Genomic DNA, 25,721 nt, shown 5'->3' on the forward strand with positions numbered 1-25,721 from the left:
ATTTGCCACTAGGCAGGGATTAGCCTCTGCCTGCCTGCCCTGGAACCATTGTTGTCTCAAGTGCAGGTACGTGGCTGATTTCAGTGCGGTAATGCAAACACTCTCGTTTCTTCGCCTGAACCAGAGCCGACATAACAGTTCTGGGTGCAGACAGAAGAGGAGGCTAATGCCCGCATAGGGGCTGATTTTTGGCCTGCGTATTTCAGCAGGCTGATTTTCAGCGCCCATCTTGTACTACGCTGGAAGAGGAGAAGGAAGGACTGCATATTAATTATAGGAGATTCTGTACAAAATCACATCTTCTTAAAGTATGAGCCTTCCTGTAGCTTAATATGATTCAGTTTATAACAAGATCAACATTATTTGTGCTTCAGGCTTCTCTTTTCTCCTCCTGGTCGTCTGCTGAAGGCCATTTCAAATATGGTTTATGGACACTGACTTTTTAAACTGATGTTCAAATTGCTTTTATTATTTAAAGGAACAGTTCAGTGTACAAGTAAAAACAAGGTAAGTAGATAGTATGTGCAAAATAAAAAAATGTTTCCAATATAGTTAATTAACCAAAAATGTAATGTATAAGGGCTGGAGTGACTGGATGTGTAACATAATAGCCAGAACACCTGCTTTTCAGCTCTATAACTCTGATTTAGTCAGCGACTTAAAGGGGGGTCACATGGTACATATCTGTTCAGTGAGTTTGTAATTGATCCTCAGCATTCAGCTCAGATTCAAAAGCAACAGATATGAACCATGTGGCCTCCCCTCAGGTCTCTGATTGGTTACTGCCTGGTAACCAGTCAGTGTAAACCATGAGAGCTGAAAAGCAGGAAGTAGTGTTCTGGCTATTATGTTACACATCCAGTCACTCCGGCCTTTATACATTACATTTTTGCCTAACTAACTATATTAGAAACCGTTTTTTAATTTGCACAGCCTATCTATTTACCCAGTTTTTATTTTTGCACTGAACAATTCCTTTAAGTATCATGCAGCTCCAGTTTTTAATTGTTTTCTGAAAAACTGTTTTACATACCCCCACATACACTATGTTTTTGCAGTATTTTTTATTTTCACACTGAACTATTCCTTTAACTTCTTTAGTTTCTTATCTTTAACTAGGAGTAAGGCCTTGAAATAGAGGTGGTTAGCACTTGTGGGTCACAATAATTAAGCAAAAAAAATGGGTGACATAGAAGGGCATAGATATTTTTCCCTCCTCACCAAACTTTACATTTGGCCTTACACAGTCATGCAGGTAAAAGTTCTCCTATCATCCATCATCCATTAAACCATGAACCGATTTCCACCTCTCCAACAGCAAAAATATTTACAGCAATTCTAGTAAAACTGCGTGTACATGTTGACGTTAGGCTTGGGTGTGGCTGCTCACCCACAAAAAGCTTTTGTGCCGATGTTACTACCAGATGCACAACAATGATGTGATTTTTGGAGGTCTGTGCATACCTCGCAACATTTTGGAAATAAAAAGAGGGACAAAAACTTGGCAGTTTATGAAAGTTTGAACATATTTCTTTGGTTTTTTTTTTCAGTTATTAGTTTTGCTAATGAACCTGAACTGACCTTTAAGCTTTGAGTCTAACTTTTCCCAAGGGACCTGTTATCTTATATTGTTACAATTACTTATTTCCTTATCTTGAAATTGTTACAAAAGTATCTTATAAACAGCTGTGGCTGTTCTGGGCTCTGCCAAAAGCCAATTAAGTTAGAAACTGTGTTTCTTTTTCTGGTTGTTCAGTGCAGAGAAAAATGGTAATTTCCAGTACAAATGAGGGACTGCAGGTTGAGCTGTCAAAAGAGGGACTGTGCCTCTAAAAAGGGGACAGTTGGGAGGTATGGTTTGTGCAGATGGCCATGTTGCATGATGCATTCCTGGAGTTAATGCTGTTTTGTCGTTAAATGTAGCAAATCTATTTAGAGCGTATAGAGGATCTGGTAGATTTTGGCTAGGAGCATTTACAGACATACCAGCAACAAGTTGAGTTAAGGTTGGGTTTTCATTTGACAAGTGTGATGGGGTGGGCGAAACAACAGCTTTCATAGAGCTGATGAGAGGGTCTCATTGTAGATGGAAGTTGCCATATTGATGTGTGGTTTACCACATAGAATTACATAATTATGGTACATTTTACCTATTTTTTGTATTTCTCTTTTTAGGGCAGTGTCAATGAATTTTTGCCAAATAGTGAGAACCATGTATCGCCAAGTGATTCTCTCTGTCACAATGGAATCAACGCAACTCGCAAACTGCAGCATGAAGGTATGTATTTAGGTAACAGAAAAGAATAAAAAGGAAGTAAAAGTCCAATAAAGAATTAGTCTAGACATGTTGCACCATATGTTTTGGGCTTCTGTGCCAGTCCAAGACCACCACAGCCCTTTAGCAGGGAAGATCTGTGCCTCCAAATGTACCCTCAGTGGCACCCCATCTTTTCTGCTGACTCAAAGCACATGGTTTGTTGTCTGTTTGAGTTTAGGGACTCCCTCACAATGCATAGTATAATTACATTTTAAAATTCAAGATACAAGGCTTATTAGTAACACAAGCATGGCACTAAAAGCAATTTCAAATCTTTGTTTTCTCTCCAGCTGTACATATTGAGAAAATTACCTTTAAAGGTGCACAGAGAAAAAGGGCTGACAAAAATCTGGAATACACATTTAAGGTAAGGTTTTTAAAATGATCAGGATGTTGAGGTTGGTACACAGGTTACTTTAATATAAATATAACATTAATATACTTTAATATAAAAGCAAACATCTTAATGGGTGATATGGGTTACTGCTCCTGGGCAAACTTAGTACTTTTTATTACATAAAGCTGATGTTCTGCAATGCTTAAGAGATAATACATCAGTCCCTGCTCCAGCGGAGCTTACAATCTAAGATCCCTATTACATTCACAATGTCCAGAGGAGACTCATTGAAAAATTCTTGCAAATAGTAACGGTCTGTTTTTGTATGGCTTTCCTTCCTCAATCCAAACATACAAGAAAGTTAACTGGTTCTTGCTAAAATTGACCATCACATGCAGAGCCGGAACTAGGGGTAGGCAGAGTAGGCACGTGCCTAGGGCACAGCTTGGGGGGGGGGCAGGCACGTACCTTTCACTGCTCTCGTCTTCAGTCCCGCACTTGTTTGTGCGCGTACCTGAAGGGGGGTGATGCGGATGGTTAGCGTGCTCGTACACGCGTACGGTGGAGGGGACGCCAAGGCCGGCCCGGTCGCCTGGGGCTCTCGCCCGGCTTGCCCCGGCCCTGATCACATGTGAATGCAATAGGGGTCTTAGACTGTTTCACTGGGGCAGAGAATAATGTGCATGATGTGTAATCTCTGTAAAGATCTGCAGAATATGTCAGAACCACAAAAATATGGATTATAAGCAAAAAGTAATATTTTATATATTCACTTGTGGCTGTTGTCTTTTTTTATATTTATTTTGAGATTTAGATCAGTCTTTCCACTATAAATAAGTACACAACCCCTTCCACCTAAAATGCCACAGTTGAGTTGTCAAGTATTTTTTATTTTTTGGCTGGAAAAACCGCTGCAATAACTAGTGGTATGTTCAAATGACATACCAGATGTTCAGTACAGTGGTACTGTTCTCTTCAGTTTTATCCAACTGTAACATTTGCCTTCATAACATGAGCCATTGTTCATTGCACCAGCTGTCTGCTTCTGAAACAAATTCATTTTTGTAATGTGTTCACGCCTGAATGTAAAGCTGTTTATATTTTTGTATTACCAAGCGTTGGTGTTCAATGCTTCTCTCATGCTGCCTATAACTTCTAAACTATGCTTTTTATTATGTATTTAAAAATGGTAAATTATAAGCAGAATGCTAATAATGCCCATATAATTGTAGTTCTATAAAAGTGAGGTTGTATAGTGTTTGCTCAGTTGAAAGCAGCATTTTGGGGTACCCCTTGGCTAAATAACATATTTAGTTAATTTTGCAAGTGAAAAGTAGAAAAACAACAGCAGGAATCCGTGTGTAAAAAAACAAAAAAAGGCAAATTTTATTCTACAAACAAACATGTGAGTAACACCCGCTGTGGCATAGAGCTAAGCTTGTAAACATCTTTTGTATCCAGCTAAGAGTCTTAGGGTAAGGGCACACACTGCTATTTAGGGAGATTAGTTGGCCAGCGACAAATCGCCTCTTCGGACAACTAATCTCCCCAAACTGCCTTCCCGCCGGCTAGAATCTAAACGTGAAGGTTTTTTGGGGAGATTAGTCACCCGAAGAACAGGCGATTTGTCGCCAGGTGATTAAATCTCCCCGAATCTTAGTGTGTGCCCTTACAGTGTTTTTGCCCAGTCCTCATTTCACATCATGCCAGAATGAAACTCGAGACCCCAGTGCTGCAAGTGCTACCCACTTAGCCATATTAAACTTGTCATTTGGATTTATTTTTTGTTTTCAATGATTTCTGTGTTTGTATTAAGGAAAGATCTCCTAATCCTACTCTGCCATTACAAAGTGGGCATGCCTAAACGCTAAATTTGGTCACCTCCAAAACACTTCTCTGTCCAAAATTGCATCATTAGAAAATGTCATTATTCGTCTACATTGTGGCAGCCATATTTAATCCACCAACATCCTCTATCGTCATTTGATCAGCTACAGGAGAATCATTATTATCACATAACCCAAACTTGACTTTTTGTCCCTTTTCTTACAAAACACATGAAGCTATAGCTATCCATCTGTTGAAAAACTACTGTATTGTAAGATGTTACAGTATATCTTAAACAAACTGTTCAGTGTGAAAATAAAAACTGTGTAAATAGCCTGTGCAAAATAAAAAAAAATTCTAATATAGTTAGTTAGCCAAAAATGTAATGTATAAAGGCTGGAGTGACTGGATGTGTAACATAATAGCCAGAACACTACTTCCTGCTTTTCAGCTCTATAACTCTTGAGTCAGTCAGCGACTTGAAAGGGGGCCACATGGTACATATCTGTTCATTGAGTTTGCAATTGATCCTCCGCATTCAGCTCAGATTCAAAAGTAACAGATATGACCCATGTGCCCCCCCCTCAAGTGTCTGGTTACTGCTTGGTCACCAGTGTAACCAGTCAGTGTAAACTAAGCGAGCTGAAAAGCAGGAAGTAGTGTTCTGGCTATTATCTTAGACATCCAGTCACTCCAGCTTTTATAGATTACATTTTTGACTAATAAACTATATTAGAAACATTTTTTATTTTGCACAGACTATCCATTTACCCAGTTTTTATACTGAACAATTCCTTTAAAGGAGAAGGAAAGCTACGGAGGCATTTTATTGCCAATAGATTAGCTGCAATAGTGCAAGCTAGAATGCTATATTTATTCTGTAGAATGTTTTACCATACCTGAGTAAAAAGCTCTAGAAACTCTGTTTGTTTGTTTGTTTGTTTAGGATAGGAGCTGCAGGATTAACATGGTGTGACATCACTTCCTGCCTGAGTCTCTCCCTGCTCTGGGCTCAGATTACAGTAGAGAAGGGGGGGGGAAGAGGAGCAAACTGAGCATGCTCTTGCCCAGGGCAATGAGGTTTAAGCTGAAGGCAGGAAGTCTGATACAGAAGCCCATGTGAACACAATAGAAGGAAAGAAATGCAGTGTTTCATTTGACGGGTATCAGAGCAGCACTACTTTGGGGTTTTACTGGTATATTTAGATGGACCTTTCTGATAAGGCTTACTTAGTTTTAACCTTTCCTTCTCCTTTAAACTGTTCCTAATCTATGGTTCATGCCTGTCATCCTTCACTGACAGCTGAGTGTTTCCTTCCCGAAGTCATTCTGTAATTTTGTTTTTTTATGTCAGTGTTTTGGGCTAGCAGACTCACATGGCAGCTCTTTTTTTAGAAAGTGGCTGTCTTGATTTTAAAATGCTGTTCCTCATTTTAGCTTTCTTGTGATGTGTCCTTGTGCATGGATTATCTCCCAGTTGCTTATATAAATAAATATATATTTATTTATTTAGTTATACAAAATAGCAAGAAAATACCGATCTCAAACAAATGAAATTCCAACGTTTCGATCACATCATAGTGATCTTCCTCAGGGGAAAAAAAACTAGCAGATTGCAAGCAGTGCAAACCCTTAAGGACCCTCCCCTTGTGCAAAACATGGCACCAAAAAGAGGAATCTATTCAATTACCCAAATTGGGAGTAAATAACTGAAGAAAACCAGCCTAACAAAAGATAGTAAAAGTAAATAAAATGAAAGCAAGTGATAACTGTAGATGCAGCAAGTTATGGAAAATCATTAAAACCAAGCTGCTGTTGTTGGATTATTCATAGCAAATAAATAGAGTAGTTAATGCAGTTCCTTGGGGATAACTAAGGATCCAAGTGAGGCATATAGGATTAACTATATATTGCATAGCAGGTTGAGGATTGTTGCCCATGCACTGGGTCCAAAAATGGCAAAAAATTAATAAAAAGATAAGGCAGAAAGGTCTTATCCAGAACCAAAACTGAGCACAGTTTCAAAAGTGCTAAACTATCAAAAATGCCCAGAGTGGACTGCACCACCCAAACATAAAAGTGACAGAAGTGTTAAAGAAGTTACTTTATTCCCTGATATGTGTTTCTTGCACTGTCCTTGGCTATATGTGATAAGGGACCTCTAATTTCAGAGCCTCACACAGTTCTGTCACTTTTATGTTCGGGTGGTGCAGTCTACTCTGGGCATTTAGCACAAAATGTGTGTAGTTGCTAAGAAACCATGTGTGGATCAGTGATCAGTTTACTAGTGTTCACATAGCTAGACTCTGTAGACATGGTATTTTAAAAGCAGTGAAATTTGTTATAAAATAATGTAACTTAAAGTTTGATAGTCACAAATTAAAAACACAACACATATCAAAGAGCAAAAAAATAAATAAAATATACTGGCAGAGATAGGACAGATTGTAAAGAATAAACCTAAAAAGGAAAGTTAAGAGTGAAGACTTCAGTGTCTATTAAAAGCAGAAAAGATACATTGTTGTAACTGAACTGGTTGTATTAAAGGGCACCTATCACAGCCAAAATCAAAGACATAACAATCTGACCAGTACAACATAAACACGTTTAATCAAACTACTTATATAGTTTTTTGAAAAAAACTGCAGGTTTTAAAAAAAATCCCTTACTTTGTCAAATGGGTTATTTCACTGAGGGAGGCCATACTGAGACTATAACAGAGACTATTATATGCAAATTTCAGGAGCATGCTTAGATTGTAACACTGCTTTGAGTATTCTACCCAGAATGCCTTGTGTTAGTAAACTCCTCCACTAGAAGTATCAGGAGATTTCCCTATCTTGTCCCCTGCTGGTGATGTTATTATGCAAATGAAGGGCACACACTAACTTCCAGCAGGTGGCAGCACTACTGTACAGCAGCTAACACACAGGTTTGGCTCATTTGAAAATATCTTAGAAGGGTTGATAAGCAACAAGGAATTTCAACTGAGCATGTGCGAGATTTCAGAGCTGTAGTTGGCTGGGAAGATATAGGTAGGAGGAGCCAGTGAAATCCAAAATGCCTGCCTAAGCTAGAACTGCAGTGGAGATAGAGGAGATCTTGCAGAAGATATAGTGAGCTGATCATTTACATTATACAAACAATTCTAACTGTTTTAAAAATCTGATTTCTTGAACTTTCACATAATGTATTTACTTGGGAAATGATTTTAGTTATGACTGGAGCCATTTAAGGTACCTGGAGTTTGCAGCAAAGGCATGCATTGGCTTGTTTTTCTCTGTGTAACAGAGGATCATATTACTCACTTAGGTAAGCAGAAGAGGAGTGACATCATCACTACTTAATTGGTGTGTGTGTTGTTTACTGGAATACAGTCCTTACATACATATATGGTGCAATTTAGATTTTTAAACAGCTAAATAAACAGACTGTTTTTAGCATTGCCAGCTTCATATTTTATTTATTTGATTACATACTACTTGTGGTGCAGTGTTTTTCTGGCATTCAAATATGAAGAAAATAATGTAGCCAATGCTTTTCTTTTCTTGTTCCTAGGTTACTTGGTCAGATCAGTCTGTAACATTTGTGACCAAGTCACACCATGAGCTGCTGGAATTCTTTTTAATGGTAAATGACTATAAATCTGCCATTTTTTGCCATCTTTGTAAATTTATTGTCAAATGATCCCTGATAAACTTACAGAATGTATTCCCCCATTTACGGTGTGTTTATTCATCATCTGGAATAGGTTACGTGCTACATGTCTGTCTTTTTTATATATATTTTGTATATTTTGACTAGGGACACACTATTGCTTATACACATGTATTGCTAAAACCAATATATAAGTGTATTGAAAGAGCACTAAACCCCCTTGCTAATAAAAATTGCTACACCCCACCCCAGCCTAGGTGTTACCTCCTGTAATTGCCCCTAATTCTTTACTTAACTCTCCTTGCAGAGTCAGCACAGCAGAGCTCACGGACGCCATCTTCTGGCTCTTCGTTCTTCTTCGGGTCTTCTCTCTCCCTTCGGCAATTTCCATCACTTATGGCGCATGCACAGGCGAAGATAGCGTCCGTGAGCTCTGCTGCTCTGACTCTGCAAGGAGATTATGGAATTGTATATATTATGGATCATTTTGCATTCTAAACTGTAAAAATTAAATAGTATTCATAGTCAAATTTGTCACAAATTATCCCTGGCATCCACCTATGTTAATTATCTGCTCTTATTAACAGCTTCCAAATGAACTGTCAAGGGAAGCATTTGATGAGACAATTCTGAGAGCACTAAATCAGGGTTCCCAAAAGAGGGAAGATCGTCGACATACAGACCTGGAGCCTATAATAAGGTGGGTTTCTAAAATCTAGTAGATGCTATGGCTTGAAGAGGGTTTGTCCATTTTCCACCCGCTGAGGAAATGCCAAAAGTGACATAGACCGTTGACACATAACATTTCTTTGTTTGGGTATTTCATCTTCCAGGTAAATTTTATGCAGACAAGCGATTGTGCATGGCAATTTCCAGTTCACTGTTAGGAAGCACGCTCATTAACTGTTATGCATCCACTACAGGTTAGGTACATGTTTATATATGTCTAGTAATTCCAGGTAAAATTGTTGTACCGTGTTAGCCTGTAGAAATTGGTCAAAGTCTGAGATAGAAATACACACCACTGCTTCACCATAACCAATAAAAAACTGGACACACCAGTAGGCAACCATTTCAACAGCCCCCACCACTCCATAAATGATTTAATTTTGAATTTTGATACATAAAACGAAAGGAAAGTATGGCAATACAAATGAATAAAAACTTTCCACTCTCCGGAGAAGGGACTGAACCTGGGCCTTGGATTTATGGCTAATTATGTGGATTAAGAACTGCCTGCACCAAGTCAGAACCACAAACAGCTGTTGGGACACTAGACTGCTCATATTGGATTTCTTTTATTTCACAATCCATTAATTTAGCCCTAATTTATATTCAGACACTTGAATCCACATTCTCTTGTACCTCCGGCTGTCCTTTGCATGTCCCCGTGTATATGACTTTAACACCACCCACACAGAGATGGACATTCCTTTTTGTTGGTCATTTTATCTATGAGCTGAATGTTGTATATATCCGAGAACACCACAACAACATTTATATACACTATGTTCTGAAAGCTTGCTATGATTAGGTATCACCTTTATACTATCTTTGTGTTATATTTCTAGGGATAGCTAGAGTTTAATGTTGCTATATGTACACTTCTGCCGATTACTTGAATGCAAGGTGTCACCTTGGCTGTAGGCGCTACTAGGTGTACAGTCCTTACTTGGTACATAGGTAGGTGTTTTATCAATAAGTTAGTACAGGTATTGGACCTGATATCCATAATGCTCGGGAACTGGGGGTTTCCCAATTATGGGCTTTTCTGTAATTTGGATCTCCATACTTAATCATTTTAATACTAATTAAACTGAATAATATTGTTTTGCCTCCAATAAGGATTAATTATATCTTAGTTTGGATAAAGTAGAAGGTACTATTTTATTATTTTAGGTAAAAAGGAAATCATTTTTCAAAATTAACTATTTGGTGAAAATCTATGAGAGCTTTCTGGAAAATTGGTTTCCAGATAATGGAGCCCATACCATAGAAGACATATTTATATAAAGTCATATCTAAACCTCTTGTTCTCTGTTTCTTTGTATACAGGCAAATATTTGCATCGCCCTCCCATGCACTCTTACAAAACCAGAAGGTTTATACGTTTTTTCATTCACTTCCTATGGAATCAAGTCTGTCGCACAGTAAGTTGTATTTGTTGTATCAACTCAATGTTGCAAAATTGTAGCACTTTAGAGTGTGCGCCTGAATTATGATACTAAACTGCTAGACTCAAACACCAGAGACAGGGACATTCAACTTTAAACTTAGATTTTGGAAAAACAGTAAAAAATAACTAATGGAAAGTATTGAAACAAGTCTGTATTTCTGGGGAACAGAAATACAGCTGAATTGAAAAGTGTTTGGAAGGTGAACGACCCCTTTAATGGTTTCTATAAAAATGTATGAACATTTTGAAAAAACATCTCAAAACTTTCACTTTGCAAGTTCATATCTCCCACCTAGTATTAGGTACCAAGAAAAAACATCCCATATGAATGCCAGGGGTCCACTGAACAGTGCATAGGATTACCAAAGTATCTGGCATTTAGATACACCAAAATTAAGCGCATGAGTCTACTGAACAGTCTGATGCCTAATATGCATAGATTTACCAAACTATGTACATATTCGCAGTTACCATTAAAGGGATTGTTCAGTATAAAAATAAAAACTGGGTAAAATAGTCTGTGCAAAATAAAAAATGTTTCTAATATAGTTAGTTTGGCAAAAATGTAATCTACAAAGGCTGGAGTGACTGGACGTCTAATATAATAGCAAGAATCCAACTTCCTGCTTTTCAGCTCTCTAACTCTGACTTAGTCAGCGACTTGAAGGGGGGCCACATGGTACATAACTGTTCAGTGAATTTACAATTGATCCTCAGAATTCAGCTCAGATTCAAAAGCAACAGATATGACCCATGTGGCCCCCCTCAAGTCACTGATTGATTACTGCTTGGTCAACAGGGTAATCAGTCAATGGAAACCAAGACAGCAGGAAAGTAGTGTTCTGTTCTGTTATGTTACACATCCAGTCACTCCAGCCTTTATACATTACAGCAGGCATGCCCAAAGTCAGGCCCGGGGGCCAAATGCGGCCCGTTTTCAAATTTACACCGGCCCTCAGCCTCCATCATGAAATTAATAATAATGCGGCCAGCCAGCACAGAGCAATCAGGAATTGCCTAGCCGTAGCAGTAATATTTGGGCATGATCTGCCACTTGGTCTATACTGCTGCCTGTGTGCTGAAGGTGTTAGCAATAGACGCGTAGTGACGCGCCGCTCTCGCATACTTCTTTAGGGTTGAAGGTGTCAATAGATGTACTGACGTGCCAGTACAGTAAACTAAAGAAGTCTTCGAGAGCAGTGTGTCACTATGTGCCAGTATGTGTCTATTGCCAACACCTTCAGCACACAGGCAGCAGTATAGACCAAGTGGCAGATCATTTCACTAATGTGCCAAATATTACTGCTATGCGATTCCTTGTTTAAATGAGTTAAATGATGTTAATGGTTCAAAGAATGGTCCGACCCCACACATTTTCACCTCACCAAATCTGGCCCTTGTTGCAAAAAGTTTGGACACCCCTGCATTACATTTTTGCCTAACTAACTATATTAGAATTTTTTTTTTATTTTCCACAGCCTATCTATTTACCCAGTTTTTATTTTTACACTGAACAATTCCTTTAAGACTATGCTCTGTAGGAATGAAAAAGGGTGACATTGGTAATCCAATAGTTATTTCTAGTGAGCAACATTAAAATGGAATGAAATGTATATTTTCATCCACCTACCTGCAAATTAACAATTTAATTGGTAGTTTGCTGTAATGCTTGTTTATTGTCACACTTTTGTTTAGCACTTCCTTTCTATACTAAAGTACTGTTATAACATGCTTTCCTAAAATCCCGTGATAGAGCAGGAAGTATGAACGCCAATATTTGCTGCCAAAAGCACAAAGCAAATAGTACATTGGCCCTTGTGTGGGGCAAACGGATGACCTGTGCCATAGATACCTGGCTGTATCTCTGCTGTATAGCAAGCCATCTTAAAGGGACTCTGTCATTATTTTTTACTTTTTATTTCTAAATTACACTGTTTACATTGCAAATATTTAATTCTACTATTTAAAATGTTGTTCTTGAACCAACAAATGTATTTTTTTTTTTTAGCTGTAATTTTAGTGTGGAGGCAGCCATGCTTTGAGACAGTTATTGTTCTCCCCTACCCATTGTAGTATACTATGGCATGCTCCACATAGTGGTAGACATGAGAATAGCACTCAAGCAAGAAAAAAGCAGGACTTGCTGTGTTTTTTTTCTTTTTTTTTCTTGAAGACGTTTCACCAGTCATCCAACTGGCTTTCTCAATTCAGAATAACATGTACATGCTCTTGCTTTGGAATATATCCTCTGGAATGTTGCTCCAATCAGTATAATCTGTTTATCATAATCCACAATGATGTCATTAAATTAAGTGTTTATTGTATTAGCAAGATTGCAGTTTGATGTGTTATTAAACCTTTGGGAAGGAGCACTTCAGGATGAAACTGCTTTGAGACTTTGAGGAGCTGGCTCTTCTGTGCTGCGCCATACGCTGGTCAGGACTCGGCCGTTTACCTACATCTAAAAGAAAATGGACACATGTTTGAAACTGCCAAGTCCAGATTCTGCCAAGTCCAGGAGAGCAACTGGTTCAAAAGAGGTGTTAAAGAAGCCATATATGTAAAAACTCAAAAACCAAGTTTTAATAGAGGTTGGGGAGGGAGAGGGGTGGCAGGGTGCGACATCTATTGTCTGTAGGGATGCACCGAATCCAGGATTCGGTTCGGGATTCGGCCAGGATTCGGCCATTTTCAGCAGGATTCGGATTCGGCCGAATCCTTGTGCCTGGCCGAACCGAATACGAATCCTAATTTGCATATGTAAATTAGGGGCGGGTAGGAAAATCACATGACTTTTCGTCACAAAAGAAGGATTTTTTCCACTTTTTCCTTTTCTACCCCTAATTTACATATGCAAATTAGGGTTCGGATTCGGTTCGGTATTCGGCCGAATCTTTCATGAAGGATTCGGGGATTCGGCCGAATCCCAAATAGTGGATTCGGTGCATCCCTAATTGTCTGCCACATACAATGCTGTTTTGGCACCTCTCCCTGGAAGGTTTAATAACACATGAAAGCACACCCTCTCAGGCCTGATGCAGTTTTTTTAGAGCACTGAGGGGAGTAGTAGGTACTATTCAGTTTTACTTAATTTTCTTGTTTTTACTATAGCAGCTCCCCTGTCTCTCCCAGCCAGCAATCTCTACTGCTAGAGGTTTCTGATGGGGCTTACTTGTAGGGTAAGTTAAGTCTGGAGGTTTGTCTGTGTGCAACAAAATTCTTGGCATTTTTTCCTATTGATTTCTGTGTGAGTCGTCTGGAAAAGCATGTACTTTTATAAGCCAGACTAGTGTCTAGCCTGTAAGCGCACCCTCGAAACCTGCGATCGCCATTGATATCAGGAAGGGATTCCAAGCATTTTGGTATCAGCCCACAGAACTGCATTCATGCAGAAGCCACAATTGCACAGTGTTACCTGTGTTCAGTCACTTTTAATTATACAGCATTTATAGTCACTAGCATTTGGTGTAAGAAAGCTGCTTTTGTGTTTGCAGGTAATGTACAGGCTACTCAGAAAACCTGCAAAACACAAGAGATTTTGAAGGAAGACAGTTCTGAGGCTTCCAGCCAGGAAGAAGGTAAGAATGTTAAGAAAAAAAATTATATTTTTTAATATACTTTACTTTAATATACTATAATTTTGACAGCTATATTGGTTAGTTGTATGTTTAAGTTCTTGCATAAATACACCTGGAACTGCCTGTAATGCCCTCCCATTGAGGTTGTTTTCGTCACAAAAATTGTACACAAGGTCCTTTCAGGCAGACAGAGGCAGCCTCTACCACCTTGACTGACATTTGTCTTAGGGTTTTACTGTTTACAGGAATTTATTACAATTCCAAGGAAATACATTTTACTGTAAGATGATTAAGTCATATTGAAAAGGGAATAGAAAGATTGCAGATATCCTCCTAAAACACACACACATCTTTCAAGGCTGAGACAAAAAAGATACAGCTTTTGAACTTCAAAGCTTTATTCTTTTGTCGCTTTAGTACATATGATACCACTTAGTCAGATTGTCCAGCGACACTAGGGCACTAGGGTATTGTATTATACAGGTATGGGACCTGTTATCCAGAATGCTCGGGACCTGGGGATTTCCGGATAACGGATCTTTCCGTAATTTGGGTCTTCATGCCTTAAGTCTACTAGAAATTCATTAAAACATTAAACAAACTCAATAGACTGGTTTTGCTTCCAATAAGGATTAATTATATCTTAGTTGGGATCAAGTACAGGCTACTGTTTTATTATTACAGAGAAAAAGGAAATCCTTTTTAAAAATTTGGATTATTTCCATAAAATGGAGTCTATGGGAGACAGCCATTCCGTAATTCGGAGGTTTCTGTGTATCGGGTTTCCAGATAAGGGATCCTATACCTGTACCTCATATCTCCCATAGACTCAATTTTAATCTAATAATTCTGATGATTAAACATGATTTCCTTTATCCTCTGTAATAATAAAACAGAACCTTGTACTTGACCGTTACAGAAATATAATTAATCCTCATTGGAGACAAAACAATGCTATTGGGTTTATTTAATGTTGACATGATTTCATAGTAGACTTGTGGATAGGGGGTCTTTCAGAAATTTGATTCTGCATACCAAAGTCCAGGTACCAAGCATTCTGGATAACAGATTCCATAACTGGATGTATTATTTGTATTTCCTTAAAGGGGTCCCGTCACCCAAAAAAAATATTAAAAATCCTATTTTATCACATTAGTCATGCAAAATTAACTTTAATTATACAATATAGATTATTTGAATCTTGTTTCCTTCAGTCTGGGAATTCATAATTATAGCAAGCAGGCAGGAGCCATTTTGTGGACACTATTATTAAGGCAAGCCTTGCATCATCTCAGAATCTTGTTTGTGCGCCAGAATGGGGGACCCGATGTCCATCCCCATGCCATGGATACACAATTAAACAGTGGAGAGAGAGGCGGAATGTGTGGAGAGCAGTGACATCTAGGAAGTGCTGAATGGAAAGTGATTGTTAGCCGGACAATATTTGATTGATAGCTGCGATTTTTTTAAATGAGCTTACAACAGATATGAATGCTTTAATAAAAAATAGAAATTGGATTTCATGTTTATTTAAAAAGGACTTTTATTATACAGATTTTTGTGTCTGGATGACAGGTCCATTTTAAGCTAAAACTTTCCACTGTGCTTTTAGTGATCTAAGCTGTTATCTTGTATTTGAGGTATACTGAAATCTTTTGATTATTGTTTTTATTTTTATAGTTGTAATTTAACATTTTATCATATGCATATAAGTGGAGCGTAGCCAGTTGCAAATGTATCTGTTTTACATCTTTCCTTTTTGCATGTAGAAATGCAGCAGCACTTGACAATCTACAAGAAACCTTCTGGAAAATGTCCAGTTGTTAAGTAAGTAATAATTCTATTTTCTTTTATATAAAAAAATAAGCAATTCTCAAAGCTGCTGGTTAATATGGCCCTTTAATTGTAAACTGCCAGAAAACAATCCATGGTTTATCATCAGTTCCTATAATTCGGGACTTAAACAGCAGTCTTTGATGTTTGCTTTCATCAGGTCAAGCAGAAAATGCTTCCTGTTGAGGGGGTGCTGTGAGATATTAGAAATGATGCAGGTATCACCTTTTTTACATTGCACTTGCACGCATTACTCACCCCTGACAAAGAAATGCCTTTTCAGTCTGCTTTAATAAATCCATGATTATGATTGGGTTATTTGTTTGTTTTGTTACCGTGGAATTGCATCCAAAGGAACAGTAACACCAAAACATTAAAGTGTTTTAAAGTACTGAAAATATAATGTACTGTTGCTCTGCACTGGTATAACTGGTGTGTTTGCTTCAGAAAGATTACTATAGTTTATGTAAACAATCTGTTGTTTAGCTATGGGGGCAGCCATTCAAAGCTGAAAAAGGAGAAAAGGCACAAGATAAACAGCAGATAAAATATGCTCTATAGCCCTAATCCCCAACCTTTTGAACCAGTGAGCAACATTCATAAGTAAAAGGAGTTGGGGAGCAACACTAGCATGGAAAATGTTCCTAATAAGTGCTGTGATTGGCCATTTGGCAGCCCCTATGTGAATTGTCAACCTACATTGAGGCTCTGTTTGACAGTACACTGTTTTTTATACAACCAAAACTTGCCTCCAAGCCTGGATATCAAAAATAAGCACCTGCTTTGAGGCCACTGGGAGCAACATCCAAGGGCTTGGAGAGCAACATGTTGCTCACGAGCTACTGTTCGGGGATCACTGCTCTATAGTATACAATGGGATTGTTCAGAACCTATTGTTATCTACTGTGTATTAACTACTGTGTATCCTGTGCTTGAATTGCTGCCCCCGCAGCTACACATAAGCTTGCTATAGTATTTAAATAATGCTAGGAAAGAACGTGGGCGCAGGAATTTAAGTACCTGGGTCTGAATATACAAGGGGACCTGTCCACCTTCGTACAGATCAACCTCAATCCGATACTTACAAAACTAGAAGCTGACCTTCGAGGCTGGGCAAATCTCCCACTTACAATGTGGGGGAGAATAAATCTTATCAAAATGATATACCTCCCCAAAATCCTATATCATCTACACAACGCTCCAATCCATATTCCCAGCTCGGTGTTTAAAAAAAATCAATCATCTCATTCTCCCCTTTATATGGAACCAAAAAGTACCACGGCTGGCCTGGGAGAAGTTGACAGCTGATAAAGATGAGGGAGGACTGGCCCTGCCCAACTTCCACCTATATTACCTAGCATCCCAAATCTATTACCTACACTGGTGGTTTCATCCTGACCCATACAACCCCAACATGGCTTTGCAAGCCAACGTAGCAGGGTCCTTAGAGGGCCTTAAGAATCTACCATATCGCAAGCTCACAGACATGGGCAACTTACCCTCCTCTATCACTACACCCCATAAAGCTTGGTGTCAAGGACTGAAACAGCTTAAAAAACAACCCTTGCGTTTGATTTCCTCCCTCCCATTATGGGGCAATGCCAATATTCCACATTTTCGGAATCTAGACGACTTTCTATATTGGCCACAACGGGGTATCAAATTTCTGGGTGACCTGCTAATAAATAACACATTCCTGTCATTTCAAGAGCTCCAAGACAAATGTGCTCCACTTCCCATTCCCCTGTTTAGATACTTTCAAATCCGTCAACTATTCAGGGCACAGTTTGGAACTCTTTCCCCGGTGTTGACTACATTGGCAATGGAAGAGTCCCTGGCAGTGGAACAACCCACCAAACTAATATCTAAATTATACCACAACCTATTAGCAAGTATCCCCCCTCCATTCCACAAGGCACAAAATAAATGGCAATTACTTGTACCAGAGCTCACCCAGGAGGACTGGGAGGAAGCGACGGAGTCAATATATATCAGCTTAATATCCGTGAGAGATAAACTGATTCAATACAAAACATTCCACCAGTTATATACAACCCCAATAAAACTTAAGGCTATGGGTAAAAGAAACAACGACAATTGCCCTAGATGTGGTGAAATGGCAGCAAACTTCTTACACATGATCTGGGCCTGCCCGATAATAAAAGCCTATTGGTCTCAGGTAATGGCTGCCCTAGCAACTACTCTAGATTTTCCACAGGTGAACTCACCTCAGGTGTGCCTACTGGGGATAGTGGACCAATTAGTCCCCACTGTACATGCAAAAATTAGGTTTCGAGTTTTGTTGTACTATGCTAAAAAATGTGTTATTATGCATTGGATGGGGCCCAACCCTCCCACCAGGGACTCCTGGATAAAATTAGTTGACGAGGCTATTCCCATGATTAAGCTTACGCATGAAACTAGAGGCACAACATATGGAGCCCATGGTGGGAGTCGGGCCCGGGCTTACAATCAAGGAATGAAAGGGAATGAAAAGCCCTCTGATGACTCTGACACATTTACTGCAGTGGTAAGACCCAAAAGAGAGAACTAATATGTACCAATCATGCTACAATAACGACATCGACACAAGATTGTAATAAAACTGTTTAATGTTTGTAAGTGTTTTATGTGTTTAAACGAATAAAGCATTACCTTTAAAAAAAAAAAATAATGCTAGGAAAGAGTTGCTTTTCAATGTAAAGTGGACATTGTATGTATGATCACTGGTATTCATATGACATTAGTCCTCTTTATGGAATACATATGGTTTATCTCTGCCAATTTTAGTAAACACAATCTAACATAATACTTCTTGTTTTGAAAGCACTACTACTATTAAAAGTTCCCCTACTGATGGCCTTCACATACAGTCTTGTAGGCAGAATGGTGAAAAAGATTGGAAGAATACAGCCTTCCCCAAATCTTCAAATTCAGGACACTGCATAAACTTGGAGCATGTTGTAAGTAGGACCTCACTTGAATATGTTCACTTTAGGTGCTATTTTTCTCTGTACCTTGCTGTGGGATGATTGTGTTCGGTCTAACTTTCATTTTATTATCATTGGTTTCTTGAATGCTTTTCTAGCTTTTGCTGTCTGGCACACTGGTATGTAATAGCTTACCTTTATTAAAGAGGTGCTATCGCAGAAATTAAAATTTTATATTAACTTCAGCATACTGAAAACAGAAACTTTCTAAATACAATCAATTAGAAATTCTGTACCATTTCTGAAATAATAAAGTTTAACTTCACTATTCTACTCTCCGCATCTGTTTCTCCTCATTCTGTCTTCATTCAGGAGCAGGGTGTCCGATGAATCATCCACTATATCTTATAGGGGGGGGGCTCCTTTTACCTTAGAGCTCAATCTATTAAAATCACCAGAAATCCTGTCTCTACATGCAAAATTTGTGCAAAAGGCAGTTATTTGGTTAGATTTTGTTTGTACATTTATTTGAGTTAGCTCTAATATATCTGCAGGGAAAGGGAAACCCCCCCCCCCATAAAATATATTGGATCATTCATCTGACACCCAACTGCTGCATGAAGATAAAATGAAAAGAAAGGGATAGTGAATATAAACTTATTTCGGAAACAATGCAGAATTTGTAATTGATTGTATTTAGAAAGTGTCGTTTTCGCAATAGTTCCCCAATAAGCAAAGTATGGATGTAGTAGTTAAAGGAAAACTATACCCCCCAAACAATTTAGGTCTCTATAAAAAGATATTGCATAACACTGCTCATATGTAAAACCCAGCTTCATGTAAACAAACCATTTTCATAATAATATACTTTTCTAATAGTATGTGCCATTGGGTAATCCTAAATAGAAAATTGCCGTTTTAAAAAATAAGGGCTGCTACATAGTATTTATATAATACACAAAAGCCATGAATATCCTGTAAATTATATCCTTATAAACGGTGAGTAGTGATGTCATCAGTTATAAACGGTGAGTAGTGATGTCATTTCTGTCACATGACTTACTAAAATTTGTGTATTATAATAAATAAAGTACCCCCAGTTGTAAAATATGAGGATATTAGAAGTTACCTCGGAGTTCCATGACCTGTATAAAAACACTCGGCCTTCGGCCTCGTGTTTTTATATGGTCATGAAACTCCTCGGTAACTTATAATATCCTTATATTTTACAAGAGGGGGTACTTTATTCACTATATATTACATAAATACTGCTTTTTTCTTTTTTCAGCGTACAGTAGATAATTGGAATATACGGATGAATAGTCGGGAGAAAACACTGTCTCAAAGGTATTCATCTTAAATGTTCAATATTGGTTCACTGTTGAAAGATGAAAGCTGTGCTGTAGTGTTTAGTAAGAACTAACAGCAAAGACAAGTTACTGATAACTCCAGGAATAGTAGCATTGCTTTCTTAGCACTCCTCTCTAGATAAAATAAACGGTATACTTTCAAGTTGTCCGTATTTAGGGACTGTCTTGAATTCTGGACCCCAAAAGAGGTGGGGCTTGTTTTTTTTCCTAATAAACAATGTTTTTTAAAATGTATGTGTGTATTTTTGTTCTCACTTAATGATGGATAGAACTTCAAATTTACATAAATCCTATAGAGTTGTTAGTTAATTGTTGTCCAACTGCTTCATATAGTGGGTACATTGTTTACTATAATACATGTTGTGGGCCAAATTATAGTAACATGATGGCATTGTAGCATGCATATGTAATAACTGTAACTCTCTGTGTAACTTTTGAACAGTGTGGGTACCATACATCTTTAGACTTATTGGGCCACATCTGGCCCATGGTTTTTCAGTTGGACAACTCTGGTTTAATCCCTCCTACTCAGTTCTCAGAAGATTAACGTGTAATATTTCAACAGATTTAATGCAGACAAAATAGATGGGCGATCAATTAGCAGAACCAATGGAGTAAAAATTGTGCAGAATCTTAGGACAACTGTAGGTAATGGTAAGTGTTATTTCAGTTTGGAGCTTGATTTGAATATACAGCTTATGACAAGTCAGTGATTATCAATGAAATGTACCTTTTCAGACTTTGTGTTTCACCTATTTCCCAGCTCACTTTTCAACTTAACTCTTGCATTGATACTGCAGGTAATTTGTTGTATCCTAATATGGTTAAGCACTTGCTTATATATTTGTCTATTTGTAGACATTCTTTTTACCGGTATTCACACTTTGTGTTGTGCCATCCTATTCATCAGCACCTTTAGAGCAAATATACCATTCATATCCATTCCTACCTCAGTGGAGTGTAAAGTTCCAATCACATTTACACACATTTCAGCCAATATTGTCATAGGAGTAGATTTCCTTCCCTGCGCAAGAGCCAGAGTAAAGATAATTTATTTCATTGGTTATAAAACCCTATATGTGTTATAGAAATATAGCGGTGGTAAAAAATACAAGAGTTAAAGGATGACTAGATAAGAAAGTGCACATTTGTATTTGTTGGTCTAATAATGGGAAAGGGAGCAATTTAGGGTGTTAGAGTGACACAGATTTTGACCTCTAGATCTATTTGACCTCTAGGTTTGTTTATCATGGAGCACTTCACTGAGCAACTACTCCTTTAATCACACATATAAGCATCTTAACAATTTTTTATGTTTTTTTTTATCCTTCCACCAATTAGTGTGACTTGGGGTAAAAAAGGAAATAATATGTACTTCGAATAAGGATTAAATATATCTAAATTAGGATCAAGTACAAGGTATTGTTTCATTATTGGAGAGAAAAATTAAATAATTTTTCAAAATTTTTAATTATTTTATTAAAATGGAGTCTATTGAAGATGGCCTTTATGGATAATAGGTTTCTGGATAACAGATACCATACCTGTATAGTGTTTTAAGTTGCTTTAGCACAAACAAAATAATTACTTCAATGCCCATACCGAGCAGTTTCTGTTAACAGGACTTGTGTTTAGGCAACTTGAATTCACCTTAATTTTGCATTTAAAGGTATGCTTAGCCTAGAACTCTATCTAATTATTAAACACAAAAGGCATAACCATAAAAAAATCCTTTTTTAGGGAGGATAATATGGGAAACGGTTTTGCCATAGTTAGGCGCTTTCTAGATCATTTTATTAATGGACATTATACAGAATTTGCAGATACAAGTTTCTGAGTGCTAGAAGACCATTTCAATCTCCTCAATCACTGGATACCCATGTATTTGGAAGTCTCCTTTTAAAGGGAAACTATAATCTATTTCAAAGCATTATTTTTCCGTGCTTTTGTCTGCAGGGAACAGTGTCCTCTAGTAATGGCTACTGTGGCTAATGTAAAATTGGTTATGACCCTTATGTGACAAAACATTTGACACCGTTTGTATATGACATCTTGGTAAATTGCTTTGCATCTACTTTAGCATACTAGTCTGGCTTCATAGAAGTGCAACACAACTGAGGCACCCAGTTGCTTTCTTAAAGTGGATGCAAATTATAGATGCGCCGAATTCAGTAGAATACCAATCCAAATCCTAATTTACATATGCAAATTAGCAAAGATCTGATCTGATTGGTTGCTATGGGCAACATCACCAGTGTCTCCAATGTTATTAAATATGCCCCTATGTTTGTGCAACAGATAACTTAGCTCTTTCTTGCCTCTGCCTCTTTGTCCACAATGGATTCAATTATTTGGTTATGTGAGCTAGCAGAATCTTTTGGCTAGAAATGGTTGAAAGAACATTTCTTTGTCTTTCTTATTTCTAGAGCCAACACTGGAGGTTGGGTCTGGGCATGACACATGTGGAGAAACCTCTTCGGAGAGTTACAGTTCCCCTTCTAGCCCCCGCCATGACAGGAGAGAAAGCTTTGAAAGTGAAGACGAGAAAGAAGGAGGTTGGCTAATAAAGTGTAGTTCACCTACTGTGTATGATTAACTATTCTGCAAAGGCACTAACTAGGAAAAGAATAGACCAGATTTCACAATAGGTAGTTTCACAGTTCTGGAAAATGAAAGGTATCCAAGCAATGAATTTAAAAGTAAACTGATATATATCTGAACTGAATTTTCATATTTTTTTCTTATTTTTATCACCCACTGTGCATAAACCTGCCCATTGATATTTGGCCCATTTTCAGCCAGATATTAGTCTCTCTGACCAGATAAGTTGCTGACTCAGATTGAATGGGCCCATGTATGGTCACCTTAAAGGGGACGAAGGACTAAAATTAAGTAAGCTTTATTAGAAAGGTCTATATAAATACACCAGTAAACCCTCAAAGTAATGCTGCTCTGAGTCCTCTGTCAAAAGAAACACCAGATTTTTTTCCTTCTATTGTGTACACATGGACTTCTGTATCAGACTTCCTGTTTTCGGCTTAAACCTCCAGGGCACGGCCTTGAGCATACTCGGTTTGCTCCTCTCCCTCCTCCCTGCTGTAATCTGAGCCCAGAGCTATGAGCAAGCAGGGAGACACTCAGGCAGGAAGTGATGTCACACCAAGCCAATATGGCAGCTGCTATCCTAAACAAACAGAGAGAGCTTCTAGAGCTGTTTACTCAAGTATGGTAAAGCATTCTACAGAATAAATATAGTGTTATAGCTTGGCACTATTGTGGATAATCTATTGGCAATAAACGGCTTCAGTAGCTTTCCTTCTCCTTTAACATTATTTTTTCAGCTGAAACCAACACACTCCTGCTGCGAGTCTCACATTTTGCCTGCTCTAACTGGTTGATTCCAGCATGAACCAGGGGCATGCAGTGTACTACTGACACACGGCATTCTAGAGTTTTTGGCTGTAGGAAAGAAGTATCGGTTTTGGAAGCAAACTAGTAAACTGTTTATTTCTCAGATTAAATAATAAACTCTAAATAAGTTAATCATCCACTACATTTAGCCTTTAACAGTGGGTTCCCTTCAAATTATTATACGGTTTTGGTACTTCATCTTTGGCAGAGCTACAGATTCCAGCAGGGTATCACTGGGTATTTAAAGGGGCAGTGCAATTGTCATTTACTGTATGGTCACCTTAATTCTAATATAAACTTTTGATGCTTCACTAGTTTTACATTTTAATGGACCAGTAAATCTATTTATTATATATATACTGTATATATATATATATGTAGAAAAATACAAGATTCCTCTGCACTCAGCCCATTATCAGTATATTTAAGACAGAGACATTTTGTGCATACTGCTACTGAATGCTTGTTTGTCCATATATTGCAATATATTTAAGCTGGCCAACTATGTCAAAGTCATCCCATATCTGGCCAGTCCTACGCTCAATTTCCATCTGATTCACCAAGAATTCCATTGCTTCATACACCTTACAAAGGGACCAAGTTTTACCTGCAACCCACTTACTGCCCTCAAAGTAAAACTCCCAAACTTGGCTGCCCTTTTTAAAAATTAGTGGTGAGCACAACTTTCCCTTGTTTGTTATAGTTATACAGGAGCAGTGACCAGCTCCATGTTGTAGCTCCCACTCTTCCCAGCTATAGTCAGGTGATCCCACTGGTGTCTAATAAAAGGGCAGCCAAGTTTGGGAGTTTGCAAGTTTGGTTGCAGGTAAAACTTGGTCCCTTTGTAAGGTGTATAGCTTGTTACTATTCTGGCTTTCTTCTTGCACATGCAATTTTGACCAAGAAAGTCTGAATAATTAGTAAAATACTGTAAATACTGTACATAAGTGCTAAAGTAGTAAAAAGAGTCCTGTGGGGTCCTATTACGGACCATAAATATCCTTTGAAGGGGCCACGTGGTCTGCATACTTCACACACACTTGGATCTAGCTCAAAGCTTTTAACTTGAAGTGTGTATTGTAGCATTACTGAATTGTTTACTGATACTCTTAACACACATGCATCATGTAATTATTTTTTTTCTTATTATTACCTTACCAGATACAGACAGTAATTCAGACGAATCATCAAAAAATGGTTCCCGCTTCCTAACCATTGGTACGGTAACTGCACCCACTTCCAAGTGTGTTTCTCTTGGAAATGATAAAGCCCACGTGAACAATAATATGCAACTTCCCAAGTATTCACACATTCCTTTTCTGGCTCCTATGCATTGTGTGATTTCTAATGGCTCAGAAAAATTTGATCCTGTACTGATTAGCTCTGGTACTGTGTCTTCTGTACGAGAACCATTTTCCCAGGCCCCAATTGGAATGAGCCCAAAACCTGTTGCCTCGGCCACTGGAGAACCAGAAAAACATGTAGAGATACTGGCTTCTCTTCCACTTCCATCCACCTTCCTTCCGCGGAATTGTCAGCCCAGTAACCATGCATTACATTTGCCAGTTTCGAAACTGAAAATATCTTCTCCTCAGGGACCTGCAGAGACCTGTACTAAAAATTGTTCTGCACAGAATGGCTTGGCTCTGGGCATGGCAAGTGGATTTATTTCAGGTCACCATTCAATGGGTTTTTCATCATCTCCCTCTGCAGTAGCAGACCCCATTTCTAAACAGCTTTCACAAGTCGTAGGCCTTAATCAGGCAGTGCCTCATTATGATGGAGGGGCCATGCCTCCACCAACAAACCTAAAACTAGTTCTCCCAGGCACTAACTTGTCTCCTGCACCTTCTGCAGTCCCTAACCCATTGCCTGGGGCTTCACTTGCATCTGCCGTGTTACCTAAGGTAAATACAAATTTCCTTAATGCTGCTGCCACCACTGCTTCGTGTCAGCCAGCAAATGCTGGTATTGGTCAAGCTGCCATTCCGCCTGCTGTTCCTACCCACACACCCGGACCAGCACCAAGTCCAAGTCCTGCTTTGACCCACAGCACTGCACAGAGTGATAGCACTTCCTTTATCAGTGTATCAGTTAATAATACCAGCACAAATGGAACACTTCTGACCCCCCATCCAGTGGGACCAGGGGCATGTGGTTCTTGTGGGCGAAGATGCAGTTGTGGGAACAATGGTGGAGCACCAGTGAGTTACATATATGCCAACACAATCCCTGGACCTGTGTATAGAGGTCCTCCATTCTTGACTTTTGTCAATGGTACCTAC

General features: G+C 38.4%; 1 protein-coding gene across 2 annotated transcripts in view; it reads left to right on the plus strand.

The window, feature by feature from the left end:
* Positions 1–25,721, plus strand: part of zcchc2.L (zinc finger, CCHC domain containing 2 L homeolog) — a 33,380-nt gene that overhangs the window by 7,156 nt on the left and 503 nt on the right. Inside the window, exons 2-13 of one of the 2 annotated variants that reach the window (XM_018267724.2) lie at positions 2,176–2,278; positions 2,608–2,684; positions 8,040–8,111; positions 8,726–8,838; positions 10,194–10,288; positions 13,809–13,892; positions 15,662–15,719; positions 18,553–18,688; positions 19,944–20,002; positions 20,591–20,679; positions 22,452–22,580; positions 24,598–25,721. The exon at positions 24,598–25,721 is cut by the window's right edge and continues 503 nt beyond it. In XM_018267724.2, coding sequence (XP_018123213.1) covers positions 2,176–2,278; positions 2,608–2,684; positions 8,040–8,111; positions 8,726–8,838; positions 10,194–10,288; positions 13,809–13,892; positions 15,662–15,719; positions 18,553–18,688; positions 19,944–20,002; positions 20,591–20,679; positions 22,452–22,580; positions 24,598–25,721 — 2,139 coding nt within the window. The remainder of the gene's footprint in view (positions 1–2,175; positions 2,279–2,607; positions 2,685–8,039; positions 8,112–8,725; positions 8,839–10,193; positions 10,289–13,808; positions 13,893–15,661; positions 15,720–18,552; positions 18,689–19,943; positions 20,003–20,590; positions 20,680–22,451; positions 22,581–24,597) is intronic. The other variant, XM_018267726.2, reaches the window with a different exon arrangement.

The sequence above is a fragment of the Xenopus laevis genome, chromosome 6L (genome assembly GCF_017654675.1).
Source record: "Xenopus laevis strain J_2021 chromosome 6L, Xenopus_laevis_v10.1, whole genome shotgun sequence".
Taxonomy (NCBI): Eukaryota; Metazoa; Chordata; class Amphibia; order Anura; family Pipidae; genus Xenopus; species Xenopus laevis.